This window comes from Papaver somniferum, chromosome 5, assembly GCF_003573695.1.
Source record: "Papaver somniferum cultivar HN1 chromosome 5, ASM357369v1, whole genome shotgun sequence".
NCBI lineage: Eukaryota > Viridiplantae > Streptophyta > Magnoliopsida > Ranunculales > Papaveraceae > Papaver > Papaver somniferum.
Window position 1 is genome coordinate 58,799,297 of NC_039362.1, and position 22,226 is coordinate 58,821,522.

General features: G+C 38.2%; 2 protein-coding genes and 1 long non-coding RNA gene across 3 annotated transcripts; all 3 read right to left on the reverse strand.

The window, feature by feature from the left end:
• Positions 1-6,850: 6,850 nt before the first annotated feature.
• On the reverse strand, positions 6,851-9,977 carry LOC113281657. Its single transcript, XM_026530443.1, has 4 exons — positions 8,970-9,977; positions 8,105-8,173; positions 7,823-8,017; positions 6,851-7,715 (listed from the first exon to the last, which is right to left on the reverse strand). Exons 1-4 carry the CDS (start codon positions 9,117-9,119, stop codon positions 7,707-7,709), a joined length of 423 nt encoding a protein of 140 aa, XP_026386228.1. The 5' UTR covers positions 9,120-9,977; the 3' UTR covers positions 6,851-7,706.
• A 918-nt stretch (positions 9,978-10,895) lies between these two features.
• LOC113277448 lies at positions 10,896-12,261 on the reverse strand. Its single transcript, XR_003324940.1, has 2 exons — positions 12,075-12,261; positions 10,896-11,087 (listed from the first exon to the last, which is right to left on the reverse strand). It is a non-coding gene; the product is annotated as an uncharacterized LOC113277448 (long non-coding RNA).
• A 1,335-nt stretch (positions 12,262-13,596) lies between these two features.
• LOC113279094 lies at positions 13,597-14,136 on the reverse strand. The gene has a single exon (XM_026527801.1). It carries the CDS (start codon positions 14,134-14,136, stop codon positions 13,597-13,599), a length of 540 nt encoding a protein of 179 aa, XP_026383586.1.
• Between the last annotated feature and the right edge of the window lie 8,090 nt (positions 14,137-22,226).

Sequence of the window (22,226 nt, forward strand, 5' to 3'; positions counted from 1 at the left end):
TGGAAGCTTCCCGAGCAAAAAAGATATTAAAGGCAGCTAGCGAAGTGCATCTCGCTTTTTACTCTTCTTTTCGACGCTCAAGTGAGGCATGGTTTGATGAAAGCAAGGAGCAAGAGGGCTTCTAATTCGTTAGTCCTTTTCCGCTTACTACTATTTATTTGGTATGTGAATTCACCCATCGGTTAAGAAATTTCTATCTTTTTTTCTTTTCCTATCCCGACTTAGAATATGTTATTAGTGAGCCTCCTTTTGTTTCATCTATACCTGATTGAAAGGATGAGCTCGGAGCCAACAACAGAAAGTAGAAGAGCGTAAACAGCAGATGCTAACACTAGACTGGCATATCTCTCAAGAGTCAAAAGAAATCCCCTATTCGATTTCCTTTCTTGGTCACCAAGCATTCGTTCTGAGTCGACAATAGCAAGAAGTTAAATGGCATCTGGTTCAATGTACGCTATCTTGTCTAGTTCAATCAATGGCAGGATTAAAAAGGCACTTGATCGACCAATCCCCCTCTTGTCGTCAACCGGATTTCCCTTCCATGACGAATCTTGAAAATGACATCGGTTTTCAAATCCCCTTTCCTTTGACCAACTTGTTCTTCCTTTCTCTTTCTCGGTAAGCGATGACGTTGGGTCACATAAAAAATGGATAAAGAAAGGATAACTATACGTGTCTGATTCCCAGCCATTCATTCGCAAGTCACTTATAAGACGTGAGAGATGCTCTAAGTCATAAAGGGGAAGGCCGGAGACTTGGCTCAAATGGGGGGTTGTTTTCTTCTCAATAAAAGAAAAGGATGCTTCTTGGATCTTTTTGTAAATTGAGAACTCAATAAGAAATGTTCACTTGGGATTAGGTTCGCGAAGAAGGGTTGAGGCAACGAGTTCATCTGCTCAATTGAAGCGGAGAAGTCCCCATGCGGTTAAGCAGCTGAAAGAGACTCTAAAGGCATCAAAGAAAGAGTAGTACAAGTGTAGCATCTAAATAACTTCTGACGATGATTGGTCATAGGTTCAATTTTGCTCCCCTCTTAGCTACTGTCTATTCTATCCTCAACACCCTTTACTGATAGTTTTAACACCACAAGCACATAGGAGACTTGCCCCTTTTTTATTAGGCCTTCGATTGAAGCTTTTTTCCTCTTTAAGCGACGTGGATATATTCTGCTCACTTGAGAGACTCAATAGACCTGAAAAGTGGAAAAATAACTATTGCTATCGATATCATTATTTATTATCTTTTCTACTTTGTAGGTCCAGGGTGTATGTTAATCCAATGAATGATTTGTTCCACCTGTTTTATCCTGCCTTTATTATTACATCTTATTCCTAATGTATGAAGTCGGGAAGGCTAAAGGCAAAGTTAACATATACATCACCCTCCCCTTTAGCAGGGGATTTCAAGCTGGTTACAAACAAAAGGAACAAACTACCCAGTAAACGAGGGCGCCCATGTACTATGCTCTTCAAGTAGTGTGGTGTTTATTTTATTTTCCTGTTGTTTATCTGCTCTTGTTATGACTTCCTTGATATGAGCTCATGAGTGTAGCGATTTTTCACTAATGATGCTATAAAAGGAGGGCCTTTAGAACTCAAAGCCTAGGAAAGAGTCACCTTAAAGGCGCAGCACATGAATGGAATTCAACGAGGCCTAAAGACGCAAATAGTAACATTTCCCGTTATCTCTAATTGTAGTGTTTTGATAAGGACAGAGGTAAAAGATCAATAGCCAGCCAATGGTGTAAAGTTAACCAGAGCCTGTGAATGTCACTCTCTTTATTCTAGGTTTTTGAGTCACCCCGGTCGGAAGAAGAAAGAAAATTTCCTATTCTTGTTGACTGCTTCTAAGACAAATGAGACAGATCGATTGACACCAATACCTATTCTAATATTGCTTACTTGCCCATTATAGTATATTGTGTCATTCCCAGCCCAAAGCACATCAAAGCAATCTGGCCTAACGGAAGTACACCGCATTTAGGAGCGCTGATTGTGCGTGATCTTGATCAACGGAACAAAACATGTATCTAACGTCGATAGGATTTCTCTTTCTCATAGTTTGTAAAGAAGTTCCCCTTTCACCGTCTAGGTAAGGTGTGGGAAAGATTCTTTCTTTTCTTTCTCTTCCAAAGCAAGTCATTAGCGACCTTACTTACGATTAATCGAGAAGGATGTGGAAGTGCAAGAATGGTTGAATTTTCTCTACGACTGGAGCAACGACTACTAGTAGGTAGCGAAAACCTAGTACCTTGGTCTACTAGGGCGGAAACTGCTATGTACAAAGTTTGATAATTACCCTTTTGTTTTTATCCACTTTATGAGTCTGCTTGTGCATCTGTTCCTTCTGGACACTCTGTTTATACTATACTTTTTGGTGGTACTAGATCTGGTGAAAGGTATTCTTCCTTTGTTGGATGCTCCTACTAGATTTAGGAACTCTTGTTTATTATGTACCTTGGAACTTATGTATTAGGTCCCTCATCGCTTAGATCATCAGCTGGAGAAAGTTAAAAAGTTTCGAGTGATCGTGAAATGACATAATGGACTCCAAGTACTAGTAGTTCAGATTCCTGGGAAGGAGCTAGTGGATTAGCTTCCTATTTGGATAAGGTGGAATCAGTTTCGTCTGTTTTAAGCTTCGCGGGCCAGTCTGGTCCAGGACGGCTAAATAGTGGTAGTTAATAGTCCTCGTCAAGTGTAGATTGTAGCTTCCTCTAGTAGCCAAACCCCGTTGAGTGATCAATCCTAAGTGAAGTGAGGGCTAAAAGCTCCTTGGGGTTCTTTCTTCTGCACATTCAGGGCTAGGAATTTTAGAAAGGTAGTGGGCACTCAAAGTGGTATAGCTTCTAACGAAGGGTAACGTTACAGCTAGTAGTATGGAACCCCTTATAGAGACCCAGTTTATGCAACATTTGAGACTGGTATCGTTAGTGGTTCATTTTCTAGAAGAAGTGTTGTTACTTGGCTTCCTGGAACAGATAATGGGTCAGCTGATTCCTCAACAGTAGTAAGTGATCTTGAAATAGCAGGTTATACTGGAGATACTAAAGAAGATAGGTCAAGTGGTCTTGATTCAAAGAGAAGCTGTCCTATGCTAAGTGGACCGGGATTAGCTAGTGGAGATAGTGTAGATTAGGCAAAGCTACTTACTGAATATGGTTGATCTGGTGGAAAAAACGAAGATCTCTCAGATGACTGATTTGCTAATTCCTTGATATAATAAGAAGTTGGGGATACTATGTCAAATCGGGATTCTATTGGATGAAAATCTGCTGTATAAGGAAGACCTTGGTCAAATAGGTCAGTAGTTGGTGATCTTGGAGAAGAGAATACAACGTCAGATCGGTCAGCAGGTACAAGTGGAAAAGTGGGATCCGGAGCAGAGCTCACCAATCACCGAAAAAAGTTCTAATTAAGCCTGCCATAACGCGCTTGCCCGGGTGATTAGGTTTTCGCATAGCCCAATGCTTTATGATTCTTATTTTTACTAATTTTAAAATGAGAACATATAGCTTACTAGAAAACTTATATCCTACTCTCTTTCTCGAAACAGATTTTGTACGCCTATATACCTGCCTATAGATATTCATCCCTCAAGCTTTGCCTTATAAGACTTCCCTTATCGACAGATGAAGAGGGCTAAGAATACATTGAAAAGATTTGGGCCCAAGTGTGTTTCTATCGTCCTACCTTTTCTCGCGTTTTATTAAGTTCAAAATTACATTCTAGACGTTTCTTCTAACAAATTTTATCTCATTTGTCTCAAGATCGGGCGGATTAGTTAATACCTCTTTGACGAAAGCACTTCCCCACGAGAATACAATTTCACAGGTTTAGGACTTATACTTTAGTACGCGAGATTGCATATACCCCCAGCGATTAATGATCTTTTTCTTTGACTTGGCCCTTTTTGATTTTTTAGTCATGATGCCAGTACCGTTCACAGGCCATTTCACAGATAGAAGAATTTAACTTGTTTTTGGGTCGCTCCTGCTCCCTAAAGAAGACGGTCTGACAGATTAGGTCCTAGCGGGCTGATTTAATGCTTGTTTTGGGGGACTTCCACTTTAGGGTTCAGGAAGGCAACTCTTTCTTCGACGTGCAGGAGCCCATACGGCTTTCTTTCCCTTTCGATTTTTTAGAGTCTTTTTTCCCCACAGGTTGCGCGTGCATAATCTTTTCATAATGGTTCCCTCTTCCTCCCCAGCACAGAACTTAATTAGCCTCTATTGCAACGCCTTTGGGAGAATTCGCAAAACTCCGTTTCCATGGAGAATTGAATGAAGTTTTCTTTTATTTTGACCGTAGAATTTAAGAGAGACATGACAAACTGATGTTTCTTTGAAATAGTTGAAAGCAAGTTGTGTTAGTCGAATTATTAGTTTGATGTTACAAATTTAAGCTTAACAAATTTGTTAACAGAAGAGAATAACCTTGGTCCTGGAACTTCACAAAAGAGAGCCTTCTGAGAGCCTTAAACAATCTGATACATCTTTTGCAGCAGTCCTAAGAGCTAATCTGATACAAACCGAAATCAGAAGAATAATTCAGTGGGGAAGGATCGAGCAAAAACACAGAAAAACAAAAGATCTGTTTAGGGTTAACAGAAATTGAGAGAGTTCATAAACATGACATGAATTAAAAAAAAAATACCTAAATGCTTTTAACCCTATTGAAGCTTAATGAATTAAAAAAAAAAAAGCAAAACATGACATGAATGTGCTCCAGCATCGTAAATCTCTTCTGTTTTTTGTGTCAAGCAAGATATCTACATTAATGTGCAAGTCAAAGAAATTCAATCGCAATGTCAAGCCGAAGCAATCAATCGTCAATACTAATCTCGGAGCGGATAAGGAACATACCTAAGTAATGAGAAAGGTTTTGATAGCAAAATATTCAGCCTCAAACTCCTAGAAATCCTAGTTGTTTCTTTTTTTGAGTCTCTTTAAGTTTATGTTGATCAAAGGCTGTCATGATTTATGCGAAAACTCTGTAATTGAATGATTTTACGTTTATGAATTGCATATATAAACAAAATCTTAATCACACAATTTCCTTTCTAGTTTGATTTCCATAAGAACACATTCCTAAGAAACGTATTTAACACGATTAAGTATACCAATTTCCTTTAAACATGTTTTACCAACAAAAAAAAAGTTCCTTTTAACATGATTTCCTTAATTAAATGGATTTCCTTAATTATTTTGTAACAGATTTCCTTAATTAAATGGGAATTAAAGAGTTTAACGTTTTTCCTTTTTTTTTTGTTTAACGATTTTAATGAAAGTGTCGTTAGGGTGTTAATAATATAGAGTTAAGTTTTAGTGTAAACACGGGGCAACAAAAATATTTAAGCTCAAATTCTAACATAAGTATTGTCCACCTTTTTTTTATCTACACCGTTACTAACGGACAGTTAAGTATTTGATGTATCCAAATTTTAATTATTATAACCAATAGAGTTATGCCAAGTGTCCTCACATAGCTTCTGCGTTAGAAAATGCCTATTTCGACCAATAGGAATTGAGGGTTTCATCACTGTTTAACGTGAGAGCTTTATTTGTCAAGGCCTTTAAGGGGGAAGATTGGTTCTATAGTGCATTTGATAAGTCATAAAAAGATATACAGCTAGGGGTGAGCATGGGCCGGTATGGACCGAATTTTACCTCATCCGCATCCAATCCAATCAATTACGGATTTCAGATTTCGCATCCGCATCCAATCCAACAGGTTTGCATCCAATGGATGAACGGATTGGGTACGGATAATCCAATGGACATGCTTTAGTTAAGATTTATAATGAAAAAATAAAGCCAACATTGACGACTTCTTATACAACCTACATACTTTGTATATGTATATATAAGTACAAAAGTGTAATGGACAATAATCGAACCAAACACCTTAAGAATTCCGTAACTATCTATACATTTTCTAAAAACTATATAAGTTCCCATAATCTAACGGTTATGGATGTCCGACGAATTTTTAAAATTGCATTCGGACCCAATCCGTAATCCGTTGGATTCTAAAAATCTCATCCGCATCCAACCCATTAGCGAATGGTTTGGACATCCATCCACAAAAAGACGATTGGTCCGGTTAAATCCGCAGATTATGGGTAAAACGCTCACCCCTAAATTACAGCTTTGTAGAAGGAACCAAAGACCACGACGGTCCAATTCATTGAAATAGGAAAACTAGCCATAAGCCCAAGCCCACCAAACCAGCCCGTTAATCCAAGGTCTGGTCCATCTGGGTCAAATGACAGTTAATAACGGTCTAAGGGGTCCACTAACGGTCAACATCATAATAGCCAAGTCAATGGTCAAGTCCTGATCAACTGATTCAACCTAGTCAGATCAACTGAGTCATATAAATCAGACGGCTGACTGGGATGACTAAGCCTTCATCTCCTCGATCCTACACCATATCAAAACACCAACTCAACTATTTCTCCATCACCACCAATACATCCGTAGTTCCCATTCAATCCCATCACTTACAGTTCATACATTCACAACCACTAACACTCTCAACTGTAACTAACCTCCCCCACCAACCTAAATCCTACAGTTCATTGAGAACCTGAGCCAATTCCTTCCTGCAATCCACCACTTTGCCATTCCACCAACTCAACTGCAGTCTAAATCCATTTCACTATCTCCACTCATCGCATCACAATTAAACTAACATCCACATACCAACCATGACCATACGCAAAACAGTAATATTAATACCACCATCTCAGCTTTCCATTTCATCATTGTTTATGCATCTATGCATTATTCTAGAGCATATTGCCATTGTCTACAATTGTAAATCCCAATTCAGTTAACTAACATCACTGCCAGAACTAAATCAGCATTAATACCATTCTCATCATTTCAGAACTACAACCTCATCCATGTGCAACACTACACCTCTATTTTAAATTTTTAATATATTCAGTGGACCAACTTTCACAGCATTAATACCATTCTCATGAACTGCGATTTCAGAATCACCACAGCCACGACCAATCCATTACATGTACATTACCACCATCACGAACAACTTTATCCTCATTTCAGAATTACAGTCTTCATACCTGTAATCCCATGATCTGTAGCTCATCCATGTGCAACATTACACCTCTATTTTAGCATAATCATATGATACAGGTTTTTCTAAAAAATCATATAATAGGTTTTTCAATTTTGATCTAGTAACCAACAACATTAGGACCAGTTAGTACTAACTAACAAAACTCCCGGAACATTTTCCGTGAAAGAAGTTCACTTCATACTTCAAATAATAGAGAAACAGGTCATTCATCAATCTTGTCCATCATCAAACTCAAAATCACCCCAAGCATTCAACTGGGTACTGAATCCCCAGTTCACATTACGGTGAAGTGAAATCCTACCATTTAAAGCAACCCCAGGTTGGCTTCTCGGAACCAACTCATTCTGAACCTCCTGCACATGATCAACATTAGCATTATCTTGATCATTTTCATCATTAACACCAGCTTGAGCATTATCGCCATTAACCAGCTCATCCTGAACTTCATCCCCACCCCGAGCATTATCAACATTGCCACCAACTTGAGCATTATCGGCATTAACCAGCTCATCCTGAACCTCATCTCCACCATTAACACAATCCTGAGCATTAACACCCTCTTCCTCATTTTCTTCTTCACCCAAAAACAACCAATTCTTACTTGATCTGCAAATTAAAAAACACTGAGAATTAGATTTCTCAATCTGGGAAAACTTCACAACTGAAGTATTTTCTACGCTACACTAGACTGAAAAAATGGCAGAAATTATTACCCTTAACTGTTGTCTCGTCTTATCAAGTAGGCGTGGACCTATAACTTGATCATTTTTGATCCCCACCCAATTACCAGGACCATATAGATCAATACCATCAAGAAGTGCATCGGTTTCGTGTGGAAACCATTCACCATAATGCCTAGCGGCACCTCCCAATTGCAGAAACAGATTGATTTCAATTTGAGTGAGCGCCTGCATTAAAGATCACATGTACCAGTATCATTAATAGAAATACAGCAGAGAAAAAAATGTCGACGGTGTAAATAGAATGGCACAGACCGGAAAAATGGCAGGTTGACCAGCTGCAACCCGAGCATTATGTGCTCTCACCATACTTCTAACTCGATCCTGGAACAAAAAGAATGCAACCAGTTATTAAAACACTATTCCAAAATAATAATGAATTATCAAAAAAAAATTGTCATAAAGAGATGACTTTATCTAATCACAATTTTGGTGACAAGAACACTGTTGCAAGAAAGACAATAAAATATAAAAACAATCAAGAACTTCTTTTTTAATAGATAAACCAGGTATTAAACCTGAAAGTTACAGGACGGGACACAAGATAAGAACAGGGACTGCAAGTGACGTTCAAACATGATCAAGTGACGAATCTTCAGTAGTAAACTCTCAGTTAACAGAAACATGTATACCAGAATCCAGTAGAAGTAGCAGTAACACCCGATTAAACACGGGAGAGACCCATAATGGTAGTAACAGTAACACCTAGTATCAAACACATAGTGCCCCGAAAAACCTAGTACTAGATCAAGAATAAACCCTAACTGAAAAACCAGAGGATGATGTTAACAACAAACAAAATAAAAAAAATTCCCCAGAATTATAAGAACACTATGGCAAAGACCTAATACACTACAAAACATAAATTATCAATAAGAAATAATCATCAGAACACTTTCTGAAACCGGATAAACGAAACACACAAATTATCTATGAAGATAAACAGGTTATCAACAATAAAAATAATATTATTGCAAGAAAGAAAACAAATTGTAAAAATAAACTATCAAGAACATCAAGAAAATAAATCATAATCATCAGAACACTTTCTGAAAACTAATAAATTGACACACACAAAGAAAACAAACAGGTTATCAACAATAAAAAAAAATTTGCTTACTTTCAACTGTTGACCTGTCGGGTGGATTAGAATGTGGCTCCAAACTGATTGGGTTCTGATGAATTCCCAGTTTCTTCCATGATGAATAACCGCTTGAATCAACGCTTCGTTTTCATGGTTCAAAAATGGACCGTGGTGCATCTCTGCCATCTTTCTCCTTACCTTTCTACTTCTCTCCTTTCCTTTCTATTTCTTCAGATTGAAAATCTCTGAAAATTCTGCTTTCTACTTCTTTCCCTCCCTTTCTATTTCTAAAATCTTTAATAATTATGCTATGCTAACTTGACTATTAGTAGTAGGCCAAAACCCTAGATGGGTTCAGCTGCTAAAACGAGCAAGCCCGCAGGACCTGCTAAAACGGTCGAGCTCGCATGAGCGGCACACGAGGTCGAGCTCGCAGGAGCGGCACACGCGGTCGAGCTCGAGAAAAAAATAGTAACATAAAAAACTCTTATGTGGATCTCTCATCTTCTGAGAAACGTCTTCAATCAATTGAATCATATCACACAGTGGGATCTTCTGAGAAACGTCTTCAATCAATTGAATCATATCACACAGTGGGATCTTCTGAGAAACGTCTTCAATCAATTGAATCATATCACACAGTTGGATCTTCTGAGAAACGACTTCAATCAATTGAATCATATCACACAGTTGGATCTTCTGAGAAACGACTTCAATCAATTGAATCATATCACACAGTGGGAAACTTCTGAGAGAAATGGAAAAGAGAAACAACTGAAGATGAAGAATTTCGAAAATAAGAGATTAAAAGAAAAGAATAAATTTGAATCACTGACTAGAAATCCTCTGATATAGAATCATTAACAGAGAAAATGATTTTGAGAAAGTTAAAAATAGAGAAAACTTAATCCTAGAAAAAATGCCATCTTCTGAAGAAAGATAACTTCAGAATTTAATCACAAATCAGAGATCTTGTATACAGACTACACCTTTTCTGAGGAACAAGGGGAGGAAGAAAGAGAGGACGGCGAGAGTTATCTAGAGAGAGACTACATCATTTTTGAGAAAAAAAAATATATAAGGAGGAAGAAAAATAGTGGTGGATGTGAGTTATCTAGGGTTAGGTGTAATTCGCCCAATCTCAGCCGTAAATATTCCTAGAGATTTTTTCTAAATCCGTCCACATGTATGGTGCCTAAGCGTTTGATCTAGATCTACAGGGTGTTTGAACCAAACTAGACAAGTTCTAGACTCCTGGGGTATAGCCGGTAGGCCTGTCAATGGATATCGGCATCCGAAAATCCGGAATCGTTATGTAACGTCCTAAAATTCGGATCATGGATTAACCCAAATTTTGGAGATTACGGGCGGGTATCGAAGTCAAGTCTATTTCCTGGCTTACAGTTTTGCCTAATATTTTTGATATCCAGGCCTAAATTAATATCATTAAAGAGTTCATATACATTTAGTTCAAAAGTTTAATTATTCAAGACATAAAATTACATGAAGCTAACAGTACTCAGTGAAAAATTGGACAGAAACGTCAGAAAACTGACGTCGTGGACAGCCTGTCGTGAAGAGTCTCTACAGACTTCATTATAATTCCAAATTCTGAGCTAGACCCCAATTCTAAAACTAGGCATACCCAGCTTTCAAATGCACCTTAAAAATCCAGATTCAGACTTCGTTTGGTCTGTGAAAAGTATGCGCAAAGATGGTCACAGAACTGCAAACCTGCAGTTTCCAGATCTGGCGTACTGGACGTTGAAGGCCAGAAATCCTTAACGATAATTCGAAACACTAAGCCTTTTGAACCCATTATAAATAAACACATAAAGGAACGTTTTTGGTTAAGAAAGTATCGCCTAAATTCTTACCTATTGGTGCCAGTTTCGCACTCAACGGGGTGCAGAAAAATGTGTCAGAAAGCATGGTTTTTCAACTTGCAGTTTTGAATATAGCTTTCAAAGACAATCACCATTCAACATAAAATCCTTTCAAATGTACAACAGAAACTTCAAGAATAGTATTTCATGTGCCTAAGTCTCCCATATTTATTCTCTCAAATAAAAACATCAAAATACATTGAAATGAAACAAGAAGCAATGCACGCTTAAACTAACGACTTCTCACTTGCTTCGCCTTCGATAAAATCTGCAAAATCGTCAATTGGGGTGAGATGACGGCTCAATAGGCTTACGTTCCCATCCTTACAGAGATGCGGAAGAAATCTCAGAAAAACATAGGGGATTAAAAGTAAAGAAACGACGATAAAACTTCGACTAGTAAACAATGTATTCAACAAATATATTCACAAGACCAATGAAGTTTTTGAAAAACTAATCCATGTAGATTTCGATAAATTGAGTCCACGCCACGAAAATCTTGGTTCGTACACCCACCTATCGTTTCTCGGCACGGACAGCCGCCATCGATGGTCGGGAACTACGTTCCCATGGAAATCATTACCCATTTCTCTATATCGGGGATCATTACCCGGCGTAAGATGGAACCATGTTCCAACTAACGGAAGACAGAAACTCAATCAGTTTTCTTCCTATAAATCATTTTATTATCGACAAAATAAGCTTTATTTCCAAGCTAACATAACTGACTCACAATCAAAACAAACAGCTCAAGCAAAACTTGTCGGCATAATACATACGGGTATACAATCACCCAAATTCAGTAAAGTTTCTCAGTTCATATTTGAAGTTTCCCAATTTCATATTTGAAGTCAACCATTTCAAACTTGCAAGAAGTAAAAATCATTAACAAACGTCATAATAAGAAAATGAATTCAGGACCATGCTTTCATAGGTGTAAAAGAACAACCTAGTTTTAAGTCTCACAAACTTGGGTAAAAGAAATCAAGTTTCAAACAAACATTTTGACAAACACCTTAAGCTCCAAAAGAACACAGTGAGAACCAACCTTTTGAAATTATGTATTGCCTTCACCAAAACAAGCACTCCCATTTCATAATTCAAGATAATGAAACAACAAACATGTAATTCAATTCATATGGATCGTTTCAATAACAACCACGAAAGCCAAATCAGGGAATTTAAATCAATAATTGTGATGAAATAAGGCTTTAGTAATATGAAGCTTCTCAAAGAAAATGAGTAGTAAACCTACCTCAAATTAGCTTGAACCCAAACGTTTTTCCTCCTCAAAATTCTTCTCATGTCCTCATTCAATCCCATATCCTCCTATATATAATCCATACGTTACAAGGGCCTGGTTTTAGTCTTTTCATTTCTCAAAACAATGAGAATTCATTTCCCTTATTCATTTCATGTTCTTTAATCTTCCCTTGTAGATATCTAAGGGGTTATTACCACCCTCTCTTACTAAAAATATGCATGGGTGGATTTATACTATATGATTTTCTAAGCCTCCCTTACTTAATCAAAATTTATGGTGCTAGTCTAGAAAAGTTACGGATCGACACTCTAGACATAAGAAAATGTATAGCTCTGTTAGAAATACTCAAAAAAAAATGCAACAAGTAAATGGTATGACTAACTTCCCACTTGGTCTTAATCTAACAAATGTTATCAGATTGTCGAACTCGGTTGATACCCGACCCGAAACACATATAAAATGGGTGGATGAAAATGCAGGGTATCACATCCTCCTACCCTTATAGGAATTTCATCCATGAAATTATGAATGGTCAATTGTAAACTCAACTTCTATTTTCAGTGGTAGTTTCTGAAAATTCTTCGGGATGTACATCTGCATATTCTCGAATTTCTGAAATATTCACAGTAGTCTCTTCACCAAACTTTTCCTTACCCTCCATATGAGTCAACAAGTTTAGAATACGATAAAACTGTTTATTACCATTCTTACGGAGTCAAAGCAAAAATGAATATTATCCTTCGAATAAATACGATCATTCACTACTACTCGATACTTTTCAAGACAATCCACTCCTAAAATAATATATCGAATGATGTCATTCCAAAGACAATATAACGTCTCCTGATAGATCTTGGCCACTAACCCTAACTACACAAGACCGATAAATACGACTTAAACTAACACTTGTGACTAGGGTTATCACATGAAACATTTTCCTAATGGTTTCGAATCCAGGCTTAAAACAACAAGATCAGAAACATATAACGCCTAGCACTGAATCAAATAAAATTCTAACCTAGGAACTGAATATAAGAAGTGTACCTTCAACTACTGCATTGTCGGCATCTCCCTCAGTCTCTACTGTTGCAAACTCCTTTCCTTGTTGGTTAGTTGGTGGTGCTGGTCTCGCTTGATTAGGACTGTTGTGTTGAACGTTGTTACCACCGTTACCATGTCGAAACCTTTGTCCATTAAGAAGTGGACAACTCCTACGAAGATGACCAGGCTTGTGGCACTCGTAGCATGTCCTTTCTTGCATATGATTACTATGGACCACTTCGTGTCCTCTATTCGGTGCATTCTCTATCCTTGGATTCTTAAAAGATTCGTTTCGGTTGTCAGATTTATTTCTCTTTCGCTCTTTCCCTTCTCGAAACTCTTTGTGCGCTGCCTCAATAATCAACGCCCTCTCAAATATTTCATTACGACTCGTGAGCATTTGTTGTGCAAGCTTAAAACGAATGTCTGGCAGCAATCCCTTTTGGTACTTAATTGCCTTCAAGAGCTCAGTTTACACCATATCAGTAGCATATCGAGATAGCTCCTCGAATCTCATGTCATAATCCAAAACAAACAAGCCCTCCTTCTCTTGATCCAACTGTATAAACTCCAAAATTTTGGCATTTTTCAAAGCCACCGGAAAGAACATTTGGAGGAAAAGTTCCTTGAATTCATTCCAAGTAAGGTTCTGAATCCCTTCCTTGGTTTTAGTCATTGTCCACCAATGACCAGCAGCATCTTGAAGGTAATACGTAGCAATTTTAACTCGAAGACGATCCTCTACCTCAAGCAATTTCATTCTTTTCTCCATTTCTAGTAACCATTTCTCGGCATCCAACGGATTTGGTGAATCCTTAAATGGTGCTGGTTTATACTTATGGAATTCATCCATAACCTTAAAATCATCGCGTACCTGTGGACCTAATGTGCTTCCCTTATTTGCAAGCAAACTTGCAGTCATTTGCTGAATAGCTTCAACTAGCTCTTGATTTCCATTTCCAACATTCTCGGTAGATTCATTATTGACATTATGAGGTACATCTCCAGCCATATCCTATATAGGGTATAAAAAAAACAATTCAAAGAGATACCTATATGTATAGCTAACAGTATAAAGGGTTCAGTAAGAATCGCATAACATCAAGCAAAAATCAAGCTAACATTCCACACAAACATACCAAGCAATCGATCAAGCCAAACGATTCGAACAAATTTTAAAAGCAATCAATCAAAGAGTTTTTATAAGATAAAATGTACCTAATGTCCCGTGCAAGATCTAATGCTCTGATACCAACTTGTAACGCCCCAAAATTCGGATCATTGATTAACCCAAATTTTGGAGGTTACGGGCGGGTATCGAAGCCAAACCTATTTCTTTGCTTACAATTTTGCCTAATATTTTTGATAGCTAGGCCTAAATTAATATCATTAAAGAGTTCATATATACCTAGTTCAAAAGTTTAATTATTCATGGCATAAAATTACAGGAAGCTAACAGTACTCAGTGAAAAAATTGGACAGAAACGTCAGAAAGTTGACGTCGCGGACAGCCTGTCGTGGAGAGTCTCTACATACTTCATTATAATTCCAAATTCTGAGCTAGACCACAAATCTAAAACTAGACAGACCCATCTTTCAAATAAACCTGAAAAATCCAGATTCAGACTTCGTTTGGTCTGTGAAAAATTTGCGCAAAGATGGTCACAAAACTGCAAACCTGCAGTTTCCAGATCTGGCGTACTGGACGTTGAAGGCCAGAAATCCTTCACGATAATTCGAAACACTAATCCATTTGAACACATTATAGATAAAACATAAAGGAACGTTTTTCGTTAAGAAAGTGTCGCCTAAATCCTTATCTATTGGTGCCAGTTTCGTAGTCAACAGGGTGCAGAAAAATGCGTCAGAAAACATGGTTTTTCAACTTGCAGTTTTGAATATAGCTTTCAAAGACAATCACCATTCAACATTGTTTTGGGGTAAAAACTGATTCTGCTGTTTTTGGTAAATTTGGGTGTGTAGATGAGAAACGAATTCAAACCCTAAATAAATGCACTGCACGGGAGTACTTTTAGATTCGAAAGATCAATCTGTAAGACTCTGGCCTAAACTAAGAAATGGTTGTTCCAAATTTAATTCGGTCATAACGTGAAGGAGAAGGGTTGATCTTAGGGAGGGAAGTGAAGAAGGTGTTTGAGATCAGAATGTTGAATTATGAAGGTGTGGTTGTTTTATGACTTGTATCAGAATATGGTTTCTGGATACTTGCGTTGATAACACTTGTTGTCTTGTCGAAATAGGTTGAAATCCTATTTATACAAGTCATGTTCGAGCACACCCTGATATCGCAGGAAGTGGAGGTGATTAAGCGGTGGAGAAGTGGAGTTACGTAAAAAGTGGTGATTACCACGTTTCCATTTGAGGGAAAACTGGTCACGCCTTCACCCACTATCTCATTGATGTTAACCGTCTGTTCTTCCGTGACACGTTCTCGTAATGGGCGTGTTGCACGCTGCACGCTGTAAACCGTCAGACCAATACCCTGGTGAGCATCCTCCAGTTTGTGATATGTTTGATGTCTCGAGTATTTTCGTGGAAAATATGCAGCAGGCTGCTGAATGGGTCTTGTTTGCAAGACCTAGTTATTCTGACCAATCACGCGCAAGCTAGGTAGCGGGTGGTCATGTGTGAGTAGTTTCTAGGAGCTATCCATGTACATTAAAGATGTGGTGATCGGTTCCTATAGGAGAATGGTGGTTTGCAGCCACTTTGACATCTTATTGGTTGGATCAAATTAAATCTAAACCGTTTAAGTTGGCTAGCCAAGTTGGATGGCTGAGATGATTTGCATCAGTTTGTGTTAATTCATGAAATTTCGTAATCACAAAATTCAGATGTGAGACCCTCGCTAAAACCGATGTAGAATTCTCATACGAACTCGGATTTTGACGATCTGCCCCTCCATTCTGATCATAAAATAATTTCCTATCTTCCGACGCAAGAATATTTAGGTTTTTAGCTCATTTAGGAGGTGAAAACATCCCGATACTAAAAACTCAGGATGAATTCATGAGGAATTCTGTCAGTTTTCAGCCATGACCTAGCTCGCCTTTTAAGTTGTATCTTTTAGCTCGTTACTCCGATTGATATGATTTTTTAGTATGTTATGCTAGACATCCATAAGAAACTTTTGACATGTAGATCATACTAAAATTGTTTACCAAATTCTTCCAGTTGTTCGTCCAATCTTTGGGTGATCGATTAAAAGTGTCTGGCGCTAGTTTGAGCAGGCTGATCGTCCATGTGCAAAGGCGGGTTGCCAGTGAGCACGTTGATATCTTCGTGGCCGACTGAAATTGAATCTAAGCCACTCGATTTGGCCGGCGAATATGTATGGTTATGATCGATTTGCGATAGTAGCGTGTTGCCACAACACAACTTAGGGTTTCCAAAACAGCGCGTTCACCCTACTTTGAGCGAGAGATTCAACGCACTCTTGGTTTTCCGTGGGAAAGTCGATCGACCAAGGATGTATTTGGGTCGCCAGTGAACACGCCAGTACCCTTTTGATCATTCGAGGGAAGATCTAGACCGTCCAACTAGGCTAGCTAAGTTGGACGGATGTGATGAATTTGAGACCGTCATGGTCGGTCTTGGCTCGTTCGACCTCTTTTTCAACAGCGCGATCACCCTGTTTTCGGTTGACGTTTGAGGGTGTTGCGGGTGAACTAAATGGATTCCGACCGGCTGGGATGTTAGTGGGACCCACCGGTGGTCATCATGATGATTACCTAGACCCGCTAGGAGTAGGCTAGGCCTACTGAATTGCGTGGCCAAATCGTGTGGCAGTGATCGTTTTCTAAGACTGATACAGACAGTATGGATTTCCCTTAAGGAATTAGGCGCGTCGACCAACCAACTTCCAACTTTATTTAAAAGTGTGTGTGGCGGGTTTAAAGCGATCTGATTGGTCGGGAAGGGGGTCGGCAAGAAGCATGGGGCCGGCCTCATTCTAAATACATGTGGCGCATTTAGAGCGACCTGATTGGTCGATAGAAGGGGGCCGACAAGCAGCATTTTCGGCCCCATTCTAAATGCATGTGGCGCATTTAGAGCCACCTGATTGGTCTATGTAAAGTGGGTCGGCAAGCAGCATGGGGCCGACCTCATTCTAAATGCATGTGACACATTTAAAGCGACCTGATTGGTCTATGGAAAGGGGGCCGGCAAGCCGCATGGGTCCGGCCTCATTCTAAATGCATGTGTCGAATTTAGAGAGACCTGATTGGTCGATGGGAAAGGGGGTCGGCAAGGGCAGCATGGAGCGTGGCCATCCGGCTACACCTGGTGCCTGCTAGGGCGAATTGGCCATCCATGTGGCGTGGCCACTGTTAGAGCATTGCTCGGTCGAACTCGCATGCCTTTCTATCTCAAGCATGTTTGTCAATGTTAGTGATCAAAACTATAAGTCTTTATTTCTAGCCTATATAGCTAAAGGTCTCGGACTAGGATAGAAAGTGTAGTTGAGCTCAAGACTCCATGGAAATCATCATATAAGACGTAGGACTACTCAAGGAACTGGTGGAACTTCATCGACTAAAAGGTATGTGGAGAATTGAACTTATCTGTCACTCAAAAGTCTATTTACTCTATCTCCTACTCTTGAGACAAAAGTCGTTTTGATATATAGACTTTGTTTATACACATATGTTATTTCGAGCCGAGTTTATCTCGCCTATCTATTTCTCGAAATATGTGTTGGTAACTTTCGCTTTAGCCAAATTCATCTTTACCTAGTGATGAATGTCATGTTATGTTTCAATCACTTTGAAAATTGCTCTGACGAAAAATGGTATGTGAATAACGGCTATATAACGTCCTCTGAGAATGTCTCAATTATTGAAATCAGAGTGTAGATTACGTAACCATTGGTAGGATATAAGCATTATTGTGGAAACACATATATGTATAAGTAATTATTCCTTGAACCAAAGTTTGCGAACTTTGTTGATCAAGAGAAACGGAATGTGGCGTGAGCCAACTCCGCGAACTGGCGGAAGTTCTCGATCCGAGAATTTCTGCTGGAGTTTACGAACCCAGTCCGTGAACATGAGTATGTTATATCTAAAATCGGTTGTTCTTGAACTCATGTTTATATAAACTTAGGAATCCTTTTGAAAACCGTGGTTATAAATTTCATGAACCGATTCGAGTGAATCAAACCGTTTTTGCTTCGATTGTGTCTTGTGTAGTTACATAAGTTCTAAGCAATTGAACAACTCTCTAACTAGTTCATTTGAGTCATTTGAACTAGTTATGGTGAAGAAGAATATGGTGGATATGAAAGTGATCATATGGCTAACCATTTGGTTAACTATTGTTGAACCAACAAATGTTAATGTTTGGGAAAGGTTACATAAACCCAAAATTGGACATTTCATTTGTGTGTAACAAGCTAAGTTTTCGATCCAGAGGTTGAGAAATATTAGATTGAATCTAATCAGGTTTTCATCTAACGGTGAATATTGAATACTTTGTTACCAAGCTAACATTGATTGCAAACCCTGAATTGAAAGACTATATAAGGAACAACTCTAGCAATTGGGAAACCTAATCTCCACACCTTACCTGTGATAATAGTCGCATAAGCTAGAGTCGATTCTCCTTTAACCTTGGGTTTTCTTCTTCTAAAACCAGGTTAACGACTTAAAGACTTCATTGGGATTGTGAAGCCAGACTGATACTACTTTTCTTGTAGTTGTGTGATCTGATCTTACCGATTCTATCGTTTTGAGTACAATTATAATAATTGGCTTGAGATTTATATCTCTGATAGGCAAGATAGAAAAGTAATCACAAACATCTTCGTCTCATCGTTTGTGATTCCACAATATATTTTTCGCTGCGTGGATTAAGATTATTGTGAGGTGATTGATAATACTAGGTTGTTCTTCCGGAATATAAGTCTGGTTTATCAATTGGTTCATGTTCACCTTGATTTATCAAAAGACGGAACAAAACTCGTAGGTATATTCGTGGGAGACGGATTTATCTATTACCGTAGACTTTTCTGTGTGATACAGATTTGTTTATTAAAGTATTCGACTTTGGGTCGTAGCAACTCTTAGTTGTGGGTGAGATCAACTAAGGGAATCAAGTACGTAGCATCCTGCTGGAATCAGAGGCGTAGGAGGATAATTGTACCTTGGATCAGTGTGAGATTGATTGGGGTTCAACTACATTCCAGACCGAAGTTAGTTTGGAGTAGGCTAGTGTCTGTAGTAGCTTAATACAGTGTGTGTTCAATCTGTACTAGGTTCCGGAGTTTTTTTGCATTTGCGGTTTCCTCGTTAACAGAATTCTGATGTCTGTGTTATTTCTTTTCCGCATTATATTTTGTTATATAATTGAAATATCACAGGTGTGCGTTGTTAAATCAATTAGAATATCGGACCTTTCGGTTGTTGATTTAAGTTGATTGACACTTGGATATTGGTCTTTGGTACCATCCAAGTTATCTCTCTTTGATAAAGACTCGCAGATTTCTATTTGCTTGAGTATATATCAAATCGAGAGATTGAGATATAAACTCTTTGATATACTTTTTATCTAGATTGAGTCTGACTGTCTAGTTGATTCTCTAGAAAGTATGTTGGAGTTTGTCCATACAGATTGTTAAGCGAAATATTGGGTGTGGTTGTTATACCCTCTCTTTTTCAATTGGCATCAGAGCAGGCAAACACGTTAAAGACCTTATAAGTCTGTGTTTGTAGGGATCTGATTATGGACGAATCCATCTCTAATAACGTACCAGTTCAGAAATTACCAGATGATTCTAAAAGCTTGGATTCACCTGAGAGAACTGTCACATCTAAGTCAATATCTAAACATTCTCTTGATGTAAAACCTGTTGATTGGGAAACTCTCCTAGAAGAACAGTTGGATGAACTTTCTGATGAAGGTGATTCAGATATTGATAGAGATGTTGATGAGGAAGTTTAAGAGTATGTTAAATTTTTGGATTCGTGGAATATGAAGAAGATTACAACTTCTCATGTCTCACCTCTTCTGACTCCTCTCTGTCGAGAAAACAAGAAATTGAGAAGATGTTACGCAGGTGTTTATTTTTCGAATCGTTTTAACGAATCGATCCTCAAGGATTCTGAGGAAAACCTACATATGAAGTCACTTGAATGTGATAATCTTTATCAAAAGTATTTTTTGTTGGAAGAGAAACTTGCAGAATCTGAAACAAGGTTTAACTCTCAACAAATTAGTTTTGATGACAGAGAAAGTGCTTGTCTCGTTCGAGAAAAACGCCTTGAGGCTGATTTAACTGTTGCTCTTGATAAAATCAAGATGTTGGAAGATGACTTGAAAAAGTTCAATACTAGTTCAAGCAAATTAACCACTATGCTAGGAGCAAGTAAAAATCATCGTGATACACGAGGATTGGACTATAAAGGAATAGATGCTCCAAATATTAGCAAAGAGGTAAAATTTGTCAAGGCTAGTGATTCTTCTCAACAAAAGGTTTCCACTGATGGTAAAATTGAAATACCTTCCGGCAGTTAAGGTTCAAAAGACCAAAGTATATCAACCTCCAAAACCAGCACACATGAATCCGGGTAAGAACGTTCCTTATATTTGTCATTATTGTGGAAACAAAGGTCACCTGGAAAGGATATGTCGTTTTCGTATAAGGAATGAAAAACTTCATGATATTCTTGTTTGGGTGTCAAAAGAAGTGATTAATCCGGGATCATATGTTAAGGCTAACACTCTCTACATTACGGGTTGTAAATGTCCAACCTTTAGGCAAAGGAAGCAGTGTTGTGATAATCCTAGATTTTCCTATAAATGTCATACTAAGTCTTTTCACAATCGTAATAGTTATCAAAAGGATAACTTCGTAAAGACTAATACAAGATCCGATGCTCCCAAGTGGAGAAAGACTAACTTGCAAAAGAATAGTCAATCCAATTCTCTTCCGAGAAATCTTGAAGAGAGTAATGGGAAGAAGGTTCTGGTTGCTCCTAAATGCACTCAGAAGTGGGTACCAAAGAAATCCAATGATGCTTTGAGTGTGAAAAGGAATGATCTTCCAGAAAATTCCATGACTATGGAGAAGGCAGTATCCATGATGTTGGAACTTACCAAGTTTTTTGGAAAAATGGAATTGGATGTGAAAGGTTCTAAAAGCGATATCTTTCATGATAATCCAACGGTCACTTGTGGTGAGCAAGACATTTTTCACCCCAACGCAACTTGATTGTGTTGTAAGTGCATCCTCACCAAGGAATGCCCTGCTATGTATACGGTGAGGCAAGCACGAGAATTGGGGCACACAAATTATGTTCGGTAAGGCTGTAGAATTCGATTGGATTCTTCTAAAAAGGTACGTCTATAAACCTGAGAAAGATTTATGTTTTTATTTTCTTAGAATACTTATAATGATCCATGTACCTTGCTTATTGTTCATTTCTACCTAACTTGATCTGTGTTTAAGGTTCTTAAAAGTTTAGGTTTGAAAATAGTAGTTCGGGATGTTTGGACTTCATGGTACACCTATCTGGTATGTTTAACCTCATTTAAAATCAAAATCCAGGGGGTTTAACTACGCATACCTGTTTGCATACTCTCGCAGGTCATGAAAATTCGTTTGCAAACCTGTATGCATACTTGACGTCGATATTCGGTAAATTTGTTTTGGTCGTAACTTCTTCGTCCGAACTCGGATGACCTCATTCTTTTTGAATTCTCTTCAAAATGGTGATGAGAAATCCTAAATTTGAATGAGTTCAGGTTGGTCTTTGTGCCGTATCTTGTTTTTGAGTAATTTGCTCCATTTCGTCGCACTTGTTCTACTTCTGTTGGACTTGGGCACTTGGATTCTTGGAGTAATTCTCTTATAAGCTCATTTGTAGCTTTTACAAGAATGATGTTGGTGAATCACAAAGAAGGAAGTTCAAGAATAGGCAGCAATACGCATTGTTAAGGGATTCTTGAATGTTCACGATCATCTTATGTGAACTTTGATGCATGGTCTTTAATGACTTTGTGTGTTCTTCTTTGTTAAGAAAATTTTTTTATACTCCTTTGGTAACCACTCTTGGTGTAAATCCGTGCGAAAAAGATTGA

What these genes read in the sequence shown, in the direction of transcription:
- LOC113279094 (XM_026527801.1), bottom strand. Translation starts at nt 14,136, where the DNA reads ATGGCTGGAGATGTACCTCATAATGTCAATAATGAATCTACCGAGAAT.
- LOC113281657 (XM_026530443.1), bottom strand. Translation starts at nt 9,119, where the DNA reads ATGGCAGAGATGCACCACGGTCCATTTTTGAACCATGAAAACGAAGCG. An exon ending in CGACAGGTCAACAGTTGAAA is followed by an intron (nt 8,174 to 8,969) that starts GTAAGCAAATTT and finishes TTTTTGTTCCAG; the next exon opens with GATCGAGTTAGAAGTATGGT. An exon ending in GTCAACCTGCCATTTTTCCG is followed by an intron (nt 8,018 to 8,104) that starts GTCTGTGCCATT and finishes TCTTTAATGCAG; the next exon opens with GCGCTCACTCAAATTGAAAT.